At 36.8% G+C, this 13897-nt stretch overlaps 1 protein-coding gene across 1 annotated transcript in view; it reads left to right on the top strand.

The window, feature by feature from the left end:
- Positions 1 to 13589, top strand: part of LOC136250702 (chitobiosyldiphosphodolichol beta-mannosyltransferase-like) — a 34299-nt gene extending 20710 nt beyond the window's left edge. The window contains exons 12-15 of the mRNA XM_066042932.1: positions 1198 to 1259; positions 6337 to 6389; positions 9990 to 10065; positions 13322 to 13589. Coding sequence (XP_065899004.1) covers positions 1198 to 1259; positions 6337 to 6389; positions 9990 to 10065; positions 13322 to 13444 — 314 coding nt within the window. The 3' untranslated portion in view covers positions 13445 to 13589. The remainder of the gene's footprint in view (positions 1 to 1197; positions 1260 to 6336; positions 6390 to 9989; positions 10066 to 13321) is intronic.
- The last annotated feature ends 308 nt before the right edge of the window (positions 13590 to 13897 follow it).

Here is a 13897-nt window from a genome sequence, read left to right as displayed (position 1 = left end):
CTGCTCAATGGCTTTCTTTACACATGTAATGCTGACTGTAGCTTTCCACAATAATTTAATACGGATGTGCTTAGTTACCTGCTGTACTAGTAGTGGTAATGATTAAGCAAGAATTCACTTTTGCTATAAGGTTCTAGCCAGTGTTTCAAACCAAAAATTAGCACAAACCTACAAATTTGTTCTGTAGTCTTTACACTTTGTAGTCTGCTACACCACTTTACACTGTACAGTATAGCAATTTATAAGAAAGGTACAGAAGTAATTTTTTTGAAAAGAGCTGTGAAATTCACTAAATCATTACTGTATTTCAGTGCCCTATAAAAGGAGAGTGTCTAACTTTAGTAGATTCACCAAACTTACTGTGCTCAGACCTTACAGCAGCCACCAAAGGTGACAAATGGCCAACATTTTATAGCTACATCTACAGGCTGTATATGAATTTGTGGATGTGCAATTCTTAGTTTTAGTCTTACACACGAAGCCGTGATGCTCTACCATGAGTCAACACCTTGCACTGTCAGCAAAAAGAAATGATAAGTCCATGATACATGCACTGCACTTACAGTACTATAGGAAGTGCTGAAAACACTTAGGCTTGATTACTGTATACTAGGTAGGGCTGAAACAATTACTAATACATGTACAAACAATTACTAATACTCGACGAGTACTTGTCAAGGATTTGGTACTTGGTAGTAAAATTGGTACTTGAGTACTCATTAAGATCATGTGACCCAGCTCACATGATGTACTTGTCACCAGAGAGTTACACAAAGAAAGCTGTAGAGTTATTGGCATAATTTTTTTTTTGTTAGTGACACTAACATCAGTACTTTAATACAGTGTGTGTATCATTGTTGTTACTTGAAAAACTGTAAACTGTTAAAAATTGATACAAAACATGTCAAATGGTTATGATTACATGTAACTAGTATTTGTGAGTACTCGATCGTTAACTCTAGAGAGTACTCGAATACTAAAAAGCTATGATCGTTTCAGCCCTAATGCTAGGTACAGTAACCAAGACTGCCTAAAACAAGACTGCCAAGGATATTTTTTTGTGAAAAGTGACAAATAGTTACTATACAGCTCTACTGTACTGTATGATACTGTAATTTGTTTATATTGTAAAAAATGTTTTGGTACTGTGTACACAGTAATGACATGGTGTATAATTTTTGTGCTATGTATATATAGGTTCAGCTAATTTAGGAGTGAGCTTGCATAAGTCTTCTTCAGGATTAGATTTGCCAATGAAGGTAAATGCTGCATCATACAATACTGCCCTTACGAAAACTGGTACAGGCATGAAATTAGTTGTTTTTGTATGTAAGCAGGCCTGTCACCTTGTTTGTCATGTGCAACGGGTATGTTTTATACAGTCCTGTATTAAAAACTGGTAATAAGTCTGTAAAATATTCAAATCCTGTGGCAGGCCTGTAATTCCACTGCATTTTGAATCCCACAATGAAAAATGTACTTGTTAGTAAGATTATGAATGCAAAATTAAGCCTTTGATGTAATAAGGAGGTTGAGTGACAAGTGAGTCCGTATGGTGTATGTACTGTATAATTGCTCTCTGTACTGCAGAGAACTTGGAAACATACTAAGTGGACTAAGCAATAGAGTAACCAGTAGCAACAGTGGTCACTATAGCAACAAATACATGTATGTTTTAGGCCTGTACAAAACTGTTTTGCAGGATACACTGGTCCACCATGACTGTGACAAACCCGTAAAGTGAAAATACATACAGTACCTGCCGTAGTACTATTATCATCCTGCAGTAATCCTGCCAGACAGACCTGCCATTGACTGTCTTATTTGGTCATACGTACAGTACATGTACGTTCGACTGTGTCACAGATTTGGGCAGTGACCAGAGATCTTTCCATATTTGGTTGTGTGTACATTCAACAGTGTCACGAAATTCCCGACACTAGCTAGAATCTTGTAAATCATTCCTTTTTTGTGCATCATCCAAACAGGCGACACATACAGCTGTATGATATAGTTGAATTGTTCAGTAGGTGTCTCAGAGAACTTGATAGATTGCGAATAGATAGTGAAACACCAGAAGCCGGAATGAATAGCTGAGAGACTGCAGGCACAAACCTGCTCTTACTTTTCCACCTACAGTACAAAACACCAAAGCACACCTATAGCTAATTATAATCTGCAACCATACACAAATATAATTCTATGCAACTCAAGTCACTCAGGCTTCCCCCCCGATGTTGTTAACATCTGTAGTCAGCTACTGTAATAGAGTAGTCAATGTACTTTAAAAACTCACCAAGTATATCTACAGGGTAACTACTTACAGTGTATACTCCATAGTAAGAGCGGACAACTGCTCAAAGCTTGGGAGGTAGTTTAGGCTCGAAACAATAATGTGGCAAAATAGGACAGTTGAAAATCAATCAAATTTACAACTGTATGGTATTTCATACTATCATACAGTACGATAGTACTGTGTATTCTTGGATCCCCACTTCATTTTTAAATTAACATTTTTATAAAATATATTTTGTAAATATTGAATATAGTTGTTGTATCAGGGTGACTGCTTTATTGGGAGTATCTCAATCAGACAACTGGCCTATGCGATATTTTCTTTCCATACCTCCTTTTCACCGTCCTACCAAAAATAGGTGTGGTCAATATGATCAGTCACGCACAATAAGTACAGATAGATCATTAAGGGAAGAGAAAAACATACAGTAGCTTAGTAGTTATAGTACTGTGTGATTCTTTTGTGAATATTTAGATACAGAGTGTATAACTGCACTTGACAACACTACCCTACTGTAGCTATAGGGTCATTCCATACCAAATCAACAAAAAAATCTGCACCCCTTTCAATTTTTATGAAATTTGGCACAGACATGGACCCTTTCAAGAAATTTTCTCCCACCAAAATTTGGCTCATTTCAGTGGTCTCCCTTTAAGTTATGACCACTCAAAGTTTCTGTTGAAATTTCATTTTGCTTACATGTCTTCGCCATAACTTTGCTTGTGATTGACGTAGACACTTCTGGTTTAGATTTTTGAAATGCTTATTAAATTCTTGTTTAGACGATATATATATATATATACTGTTTTATAATTGCTCAAAGGAAAAGGTCAAACCACAAAAATGTAGCGTTTTCCTTTGATCTTAATTTTTTCAAAATATGTATTCTTTAATTAAATTTATTTTTGGCTTACTCGTTGCTCTAATACCCATCATTCATCACTGTGAGTTTAAAGTTGGAGTCAATAGTAGATCATGAGTTATAAGTGTTAAATGTGTAGCCTTGTAATCGCTACTGTTTGTATGGTATAAATAATTAAGTGTAGATAGTAATTTCCAATACCAATTACAAGTAACCTTATATTAGTATTTCACAAATCATTTTATGCATTAAAATAGTTAGGGTTTGTATTGACAAGGGTTCACTACTGTGAAACCATACTAACAGAACCACTTTTAAAGTTAAGAAAGTTGGAGCAATGATTAGGCTACCTAATGAAGGAATCACTGATTATACTTTTGCTGTAAGTTCAGTGTCCTATAATAGAGGTGGCCACTATAACAAGGTGGCCTTATTATAGAGGTATCTATATTTATAGGGGATTTACTGTACAACTAGTGATACTCCAATCTATTCTTTCAATCTTACTGTATATAATAATAATAATAAAGATGCTGCTACAACATTTACCTACATGTACACCTGTACGTACTTAGGTGGCCTCCCCAAAGTTGGCTCTGAGTGTGGCGCTTGGCCAGAATCTGGGTGGCCTGTGGATCAAGTCATGATGGGGGTTGGCTTTTTTTCAGCCCTTCTAGGTATTTGTCCCGTTTCACTTTAGGATATTTAGCACAAAGATTTTTGCTTAGGCTCCTAGGCTATGGGTAAACACCTCGAACAGGCTCTGCCTTCTGTGTACACCTTCCAGTGCCTAACTGGTAAAGTAGATAATAATAACAGATTATGAGGATAGTTTCCAATCCTATGTGTGTATTATATAGGTATACAACGGCCACAAGTGCTCTGCCTGATATAAACACACGAGCCTGAGGGCCGTCAGGCCCGAAGGCAAGTGCGTTTATACAGGCAGAGCACGAGTGCACATTGTATAACTGTAATGTACCACTCACCTAATAGGTGGGGAGAGTCTCACAAGACAGCTGTAACACTTATAAAGGCCAGGTTTCTAACATTGATTGTGGGTAACCAAGCCAGACGTTGCGATGATGTTCCCCCTGCAGTACTGCAGCCACCTGAGATATTGAAAGCTAGTACGCTATGGGTTATATCACTAACCTGCATTCGCTGTTTGACTCTCATCATGTAGTGCCCAGCATGCCAGCGTGCTATATAGACTAAGCACCAGACTAATCACCATAGTGATTCTCTCGAGCGAAAAAAAGCAGCTAAATAGACGGTTTAAGTAAACAAAACCTAACTACTAAACGATACTAGTCTAATTCTTACTATTCACACTGGCTAAACTCAAATCTGGTGGCATGACAAAACTGGTTACCACAATCGAACGTAAAGGTTAGTATTATTTAGAATATATTTGTTTTATTGAGTCATTGTCGAAGTGGACTACAGTTTAATCTGGGCTAAGATGGCACCAGACTAGTAAGGTGTATAAGTACGTTTATATATATATAGACTAGAGTTGTGGCCACCCGCGTTGGCTTTTTCGATCGCCATTGGCTGCTTGTAAACATTATACGTATCGGTGACGTTATGGCCCACAATTGACCTTTAAATGTCAGGCTATAAAAGAATTCGAGTGATCTGTGAAGTGTCTTTCCACCTATTAGGTGAGGTGTCGTAGTGGTCTTCGCCACCGGCACTTGTGCTATGCTGCACAAAACCGCAGCCAGTGCAATATACAGATATTGCACTGCGGTTGGTGCATTATAACTTATAATGCACTCGTTGTGGTCTACAAAACCGCAACCAGTGCGTTATAAGTTATAATGCACTCGCTGCAGTCTGCAATATACACATTATGGCACTGGCGGTGCCTTTGAACAGCCCACGCAGAGTGGTACATAATAAATTATAGTAACTGCAGGATGCAAACAACACAGTTATACGTATGTACACATAATGTGGAATTGTTGAATCGAAATGCCATGTCTTAGTGGTATCAGAAACTTCTTGGTCTTAATACCGAAGTGGTTGTTTCATATAGTTGCATTAGAGTAGAAACGTCCTATTTAAAGTTGGCCCTTATAAAAAGGTGGCCTTTAAAGTGGCCACTAAGATATGTTCCCTTTTGAATCATACTTGAAAGGGCATACCTACTACTGACCAATTTAAGGCCATCTTCATATGCTTGTACCTATAAAAGATGTCTGCTAGAAAAATGTACAATTCTAAAACCATTATGCATTGTCTTACTTGTCAAAATTTGATGGAATAGAGTGGAATCCATGACCTGTCTTAGTGGCTACCTGTATAGAAAGACCACCACTCCATAAGGGCCAATGATTGCCTATACACTTATGCAAATGCATTAAGCAGCTACCTGCACATTAAACCCCAGAAATTTTGGCCGTAAGGTAACCGACTTAAACTCCATACATCAACTGTATCATGATGAAACTACTTAGATGTAGCAATGTAGCTCATACTTTGATTCTATAATTGAGAATCGTAGAATCATAGAAATGTTCCACAGAAATTTGTGTTAAACTGTACAAAAGCTTTACTACAGCAATTGCACGCTTATGCATATTAGTGATGTGCGATATTAGGATTTTGGTTTCGGTATGATATTGATACGATAATTGGTAAAATATTGAAATTTCAATACTTTTTTGGTATTTTTTCTTTTGATTAATTGCGTTAGGCAAATGTTTATAACTAACGGCTATGCTTTATAGAATTTGTGTTGAAGGTAATAACAAGCCTTGGAAACTGGTAGGCACTTTTTAAAATGGCTAAACTGAGTTTCATTTCTACCATGATTGCACAATCACACACCAAAAGTTGTAAATTACCAAAATGTTACTCAATATATTGAAAATTTTAGCTAAATATTGACTATACGATAAATATTGATATCAGTTATAGAAATATTGAGATTTGATACAATATCGGTATTGGTAAAAATATTGCAATGTCGATAATTTTTTGGTATATTGCACATCACTAACCTATAGTGGTTGGTGTTGAACAGCATCAAAAGTTCAACTCCTGACAGCATGAACCCTTCTAATGGATGAACTGTTTGGTAAACTAAGGCATCTGTCATGGTTCCATCATTTTATACATACTGTACATTTTGCTTGATAATAATTCTGTGTCTTTTTCCATTGTATAGATAGTGGATATGTTTGGTAGTGGTTTACCAGTTTGTGCATTGCAATTTTATTGGTAAGAAACACATAATTTATTTTGATCATACAGGCTAGTGTATATGGTATGTTGATTGGATGTGAACTGTGCATGTGAAATTCTTTAATTTCTGTGTAATCATTCGGTCATTACCAAGTCTACAGCATTGTTTGTTTAAAAATATGGTTAGGGTTGTCAGGTTATTTTTAGTCTGGGTCTAGTGAGCCTCATCTGCTTGTAGAATATTATCCGGGTCTGACCTACAGACTGTACAGTAGATCAGATCATGTATAATAAGATACACCTCCTGCCCCATGTAATAAATTAGCAAGCTTAATTGTCCTCCCTGCCTGCCCACCCACCTGTCCGCTCACCTGCCTATACTGCCATTCAGACAAGCATAACTCAACAGTACCAGCACAATTTTTAAAGTGCTGTTAGAGGCCGCTTCAGCCGAGTATCATGCTGGTACCCTATACATTTGTAATGGAAATTGTTTGTATTTTCCATAACGACTGGATCAATTGCAGAGGCATTCCTCATAATGTTCTTCATTTGTTATACTGTGTCATAGCTGAAAACAAAGCATAATGGCCACCTCACTTTTTCAGTAATTTATAGATGAGTCGAGCGTTCTGACATAAACATTTAAGTCTGGTATCAATTCTATCTTTTGTGGTGTGGTGTCCTTGTTTCACTGCTTTTTGTGCCTATGATCCCTAATTGAACTTTTCCTTGTATTTGTCAGGATTGTTAAACTTACTGTATGTGGAAGCGTATTAATTTTGTCATTGGTTATCTGAGTTTGGTACAGGGGTAGGTACATGTAGGTACTCATTTACTATTTCCTTTTGTAGAAAATCTTTCATGTACAGGGTGTAGTTTAATAACCTTTATGATCTATGCTGTATGTGAGTGTCACGTTTGATTTTCCTTATATTGAAGGTATGGGCGCAAGAATGCTAAACTTTACCAGAGAGAATTTTTATAAATGTACGATGAATACCAAACACACAGCTTAAGTTATCATGGCCTACTGTACCCTAGAATACATATATGCATCATCGGTATGGGATCCACATGTACAGAACACCATTCATTTTGTAGAAATGGTTCAAAGATGAAGTGCTTGATGGGTAATATCCAACTATGATTTGATGGAATTATAGTGTTACATCTGTATGCTTGAAGACGTCCAGTAACCTAAACTGTACCTTATCACATCAATGTACAATTTCAAAACTAAGATCTTTCTGCCTTAAGGATTCCTTTGTATTTAACTGTCACCTCCTATCCCACACATCACCAATGTTCAGTCCATTTCATCACTTCTTTTAAAAGGACCAACTCATATAAAAATACAGCCTTTTCCCCAGAACAATAAATAATCTACCCATTGAAACAATTGATTCTCCCACCATCAAACAATTTTTAGTTAAATTGTATATCTTTGATTTGTTACTGGAATTATTGCTTAAATATTTTTTTAACTTTGGGCTGGTCCACTGGACATATCACATCAGTAATCCATGTATGCATTCACTGTCCTTGTCAAATGTTTACTCATGTATGTACAATATGTTATGTGGAACTTTTAACATGGTATCTACATCATGCATGTGTATTAGTCTGCATGTAATAACTATCTAATCCAAAACAGCCAAGCTGTAAAAAAAAAGTGCGGCCCTCAAAATGGCTATGGTGAAAAAAGATGTGAAATCCAAGGTGGCGGCCAAGGATGGCTGTGATGGTAGGTTAATGGTAAAAATTTTAATAATGACAATTCAGATGAATTTTGTGCCGAGACCAAGCAGCACCAAAATTCACCTGAATTGACGTTATTAAAATTTTTACCATTAACCTACCATCACAGCCATTCCTTGGCCGCCACCTTGGATTTCACATCTTTTTTCACCATAGCCATTTTGAGGGCCGCACTTTTTTTTTACAGCTTGGCTGTTTTGGATTAGATTTCACTTCTTTTTGTATTTGTATACCCCAAAGCCGGCCTATGGCCGACTTTCGGGCTTTTTAAACCTATTTTCTTTCTTTACCACAGGAGGAAGAAAAGATGAAGCAGATGTTAAATATATATACTTTAAATATTTCTAATTTATCATTAAATGTACAAATTATATATAATACATATATTTATTACAGAACTCTCTACATGGTGGTTTCTTTGTAACTGAACACTCTACAAGGTGATCATGACTTCTTATAGCTGATCTCTCTACAGGGTGAATTGTTTGTAGCTGAACTATCTACAAGGTAACTTCTTCTAGCTGATCTTTCTACAGGGTGTTTTGTTTGTAGCTGAATTCTGTACATAATGGTTTCTTTGTAGCTGAACTCTATACAAGGTAATTTCTTCTAGCTGATCTTTCTACAGGGTGATGTGTCTGTAGCTGAATTCTCTACAGGGTGCAGCTGAACTATCTACATGGTGGTTTCTTTGTAGCTGAACTCTCACTACAAGGTGACTTCTTGTAGCTGAACTCTCTACAGGATGATCTTTTCGTAGCTGAACTCTCTACAGTTGATTTGTTTGCAGCTGAACTCTCTACATGGTGGTTTCTTTGTAACTGAACTCTCTACAAGGTAACTTCTTCTAGCTGATGTCTCTACAGGGTCACTAGTTTGTAGCTGAACTCCCTACATGGTGGTTTCTTTGTAACTGAACTTTCTACAAGGTGACTTCTTCCAGCCGATCTCTCTACAGGGTGACTTGTTTGTAGCTGATCTCTATACAGGTTACTAGTTTCTAGCTGATGTCTTGAATTCTCTTCAGGGTGACTGCTGTATTAGGATGACTGCTCTATTAGAGTATCCCGATCTCGCACCTGCTACACCAAGTTGGATTTCGTGTTATAACTCCGTGGCTTTAAGTCTGATTCTTCTACACCATTGAAGAGCCCTTCTAAGATGATTACTCCATCTGTACAGCGATTTTCAAAGCATTACCCCAAGCGGTTTTTCTGGTAGGCCTGGCATATAGCCGTTTTTATTAACTAATCTCGATTGCATAATTGTTACACACTGTTGGTTTTTTTCGTTGCATCTTCCTGGTTTTTAGCTCGATTTCTTTCAAACCACAAAAGGTTTGAGGTTCAATAGTTAACCTATTCACCCACCGATTTTCAGCTTCTTCCCATACGTGGTTTACCCTGTAGGCGCGACAACATGTTGGTGTATTTTGTGAATAATCACTAATAACTCTTTGCCTGTTTATCATATTCCAGCCAAAGTGGGTACCAAGATGCGCCTTTATACCCCTTGTGTCAAATTTCAAGGCAATCGGATATGGTGTTCACATTTTATAGCAGTTTTTGTAAGTATGCGAAAAGAGGAAGAAAAATAAGAAGAAAAAAACCTGAAGAAACTAAGCCAATTTTTGAAGTTGCATATCTCGGGAATGCTGGAAGCGATTTTGCTCAAATTTGGTCTGTGGAGTACTGAAGTTGGCGGGTGTGTCCACAGCAAAACCGTCTTGTTTCATCAAGGCAGCACAGAGCTACGGAGTTGCGAAAATTGCTTTTTCGTTTTTCCTGTCAATATACTCACGGGTGTTGCACGCCGGCTTCTTGGGCCACACGACACACTAAAGTTTGTCGTGATCGTATTGTACTGTGTATATAGTATTGATGAGCTGGTTAAACACGATCAAAATGGATTGTTATTCAGTGATGGCCACAATCTGTCCAATCAAATCCAGGTACAGATACATATATAGTATTGTCATGTTCTAATTTGATTTATTGATTATAATGTGTGTATACTGTAGCCTATTAGTAAATTCTATGAACAGACAAGTGGATTATGTACTGATGAGAGTACTTGCAATGCAATTATATTTAAATAAATATGTAACTTGTTATAACAGGATGAGTGCAACTACCGTGCAGTATACGTACAGAATAATCATACAGTATGGTAGTATTGTATAGTAGGGATTTATCATGACACTCTCCCCCTTCCAAATGCTGCCCATGAAAATATTTTACACTATAAAAGGCACCTTTATGGAAAGTCTTAGTATTACCAATAGTTCATAATATAAAAAGAGCATAATATAAAAAGAGAGGAGAGTGTCCTACTGCAGTATAGCCTGTACAAATGTGAATCTCAAAGTAATGATGCAATACCTACCTTGTATAGTCACTCTCAATGTGCTAGTTGGTCAGGCATGTTCTCAGCATTAACTTTCAATGACTGTTGTAGTTATGGCTTCAATAAGCAGTCCACTGATGTCATTGTCAGCACTCCTTAACACTTTGTGTTGACATGATATCCTCAAAATTTTACTGTATTACTTTGAGATACGTGTTTATACAGGCTATACTGAAGTAGGACACTCTCCTCTTTTTTTATATTATGAACTTTTTTATATTATGAACTCTTGGTATTACTAATGCCAGATATAATGTTAAACACAGCAAAACCCTTACAGAGCACCATAAGCTATATTAAAGAAGAATGAATGCTGATGTTTATGTGAAACAGATTTTTAGTCTGCCAGCCAGCATGCCTGACCACAGTTGCAAGGCTAAAGGCTCAACAATGCATTGTATGACCACGAGGCATTAATTTTCCATATTGACTCTTTTCACGTTTAGACACCACATGTTTAAAATTTAAAGCACTCATGTTACTGTAAGAGGTACAAGTGTTACTAGATCACTATGGGAATGTCATACTGCTTGATCATTATCGGTGCTGCTAGATTATAAAAGGGTATGGACACAGCTACAAGTACGGTGTCTTCTAGCTAGCTATACTTATTGCCATCAGTCATATCGACCATGTCTCTTACTGGTAGCATGCTGAAAAGAAGGCATGGAAAGACCACACCCTTTAAGATACTCTAATAAAGCAGTCATCCTAATACAACAGTCGTGCTCAGTATTCTAGTAGAAAAGTCATAAGCAAACTAGTGTATTTTTTTTAAAGTGATCCAAGTGATAAAAACTAGAGATACAGGATATACAAATGATGGTACTGTATAGATTTTTGCCTAAATATATCTATGCTATCAAATAAGAAGGCTGTTCAAGCTTAGAAATGGCAACAATAAAGTTATGTTTTACTTTCTCAAAAAAAAAAAATGCAAAAAAAACAACATTTTAAATAATATGCAAGTATTTTACCCATTGTATTATATACCAATCTCCACTAATAAATTTGTCAGTGTGATTCTAATATAATATATGTAGATCAACCAACTTGTATACATGAGAAAAATAAATTTGTCAGTGTGATTCTAATATAATATATGTAGATCAACCAACTTGTATACATGAGAAAAACATAGGATTTAGATTTGGTACATAAAGGAGTTAGTATGTGTGACCGGATCTGCAAGAACCCCACACATTAGTGCATCGAATTCCATTTTATTGCATCTTCTTTGTCTAGATACATGTATCTATAGAAATGGTCCCAAGTTTCAGCTCTAGAAGCCAGAACTTTTGAAGATACAGCACTACAAAATTGCAACAGCAGAAAAATCGATTTGTGTAGTGACAACATGGAAAATAAACTACAGGTGCTTAATTACATGGTCATATAACTTACAAATGCAGTCTTCTACGAAAATGCAACTTACACCATTGGGTTCTCCATGAACAGGCAAATCCATTGCTGGGTAAGTCTTCCTGACCCTTCCTACAACCAAGGCGAAGGTGAAAATGTGAGAAAAACGTTAGTGAACCGCTTGTCCAATACAAGGCACACTAACACTCATATCTTCCATCTCCTTGGGAGTACTGATATGAAACCAAGATTTTCGAACTCTAGGGATCATGAGGTTTTTGCCATTATCACCTTCCTTCATCATGAAACAGGTGCTCAACAAACTTACGGATTTATTATTTTGATTTTTTTGATTTTGTAAATATTTCACCCATTGCATTTATTGCATTCTAGGCTTGTGCTAACATGTGGGATTCTTGCAGATCCAGTCACATATAGTTTAGAGAAGATATCGTATAGTAAAAAACTTTGGCGACAACCCACTATTGCAAAATTGACGAAAAAAGCTTTGGCGAATGGGGCTTCAGCTTCATCTGAATTTCTTTTAGCCTCCTTCCTCACACTCAATTATCTTAACCCCTCCCACCATACATCACCTTATTGGGCTTACGTAGCTGCTACCACATTAATTATTACCAAACACTGCTAATAGCAGCGTTGAAGTGAACACATGTTCACACATACAACTTTATATACTTAACTAACACCTCACGTGCTCCAGAAGGAGGTTATTTTCCATCTATTTCACTAGCTCAATCTACAGAAAATGCACTACCATGTACTGTACTGCTTGAATGCACATCGCTTCACGTGAGTGCAAGTGATTAAACAACTTGCCAATTAAGGGGCGTGGCAGCCATTTCGATCGCGAATCTTTATCCCTCACATTGAGGGATGATGACTAAATATGGAAACGGCTGTCACACCCCTTAATTAGCAAGTCTTTTGATCACTTGCATGTAGCGACGTTACACTCAAGTGGTAGCTACCGTACAAGTCTAAGCATCATTCGCTGGTTCTTGCACTGTCGAGAGCATTGTTTGGATTTTCATGAACTCTAACCTCGCGACAATCGAAGGTAATGCTTGGAAATTCCCATGATACCTGTCACAATACTTCGATACTCATCCTTCCAACATGGCTAATCTGCTCATGTGATTGCTAAAAATAGGTGGCGGATAGAACTTTGACGATTGTAATGCTATTCGCTAAATCCGCCAAAGTGTTTTACCGCCAAAAATTTTTTACTATATGGTACTGTAGATGATTCTAGGATGGTGAATAGTGTTGTTGGCATCTTACAACTGTATTAACTCTTGGCCAGCTGTTGTTTATCCATCACCATTACATGCTCTGCAGAGTTAATATTTTACAAATTCCTCACTATAGTCTTTATTAGCAGTCACAACAATGTTTATTGGTTTTTATAATTACCACAGGAACTGGCAGTCAATTTCCCTGCCTTTAATGGAAAACTCAGCAAGTTTAAAGAAAATCTAAAGCCATTTCAATCTTTACGTTGGGATCACTTCTGGAAGATACATGTTCTACCAGCATTATAGAGTTATCGTGAACACACTTCTATATTGATTATTTACTTATGTAGTGCTTTCCCAAGTTTTGTTCTTATATTATAATTGCATATTATTTAATTAAAGAGAATCAGTAATGTACATGATGTAATTGTTTATGAAGCTATATGCAGTATATTTGCTAACAGGTACAGTTGCATGGATAACCAACTCTTCTCATTGTTTTACTTTTGGTATGACAGGAATGCCTTTCTGAGAGAACACACGGGGTGTATTTTAAAATTAGGGTCAAACCATGCATGTTCATGATGTTTAATTTTATGCTGATGCCATTACAGCTGAAAATGTGAAAACTAATCATGCAGATCAAACAAAGTATATGATCACGTTTCACACTACAAACCTTTTAGGTGTACTTACTGTAAAAGCTTCACTTGAGTCGTAAATTACAATCTTGTGCCTAGACCCCACCCACTGTGTTGG

This window comes from Dysidea avara, chromosome 3 (genome assembly GCF_963678975.1).
Source record: "Dysidea avara chromosome 3, odDysAvar1.4, whole genome shotgun sequence".
NCBI lineage: Eukaryota > Metazoa > Porifera > Demospongiae > Dictyoceratida > Dysideidae > Dysidea > Dysidea avara.
The sequence above is the reverse complement of the archived record's forward strand: the minus strand, read 5'-3'. Positions and strand labels throughout refer to the sequence as shown.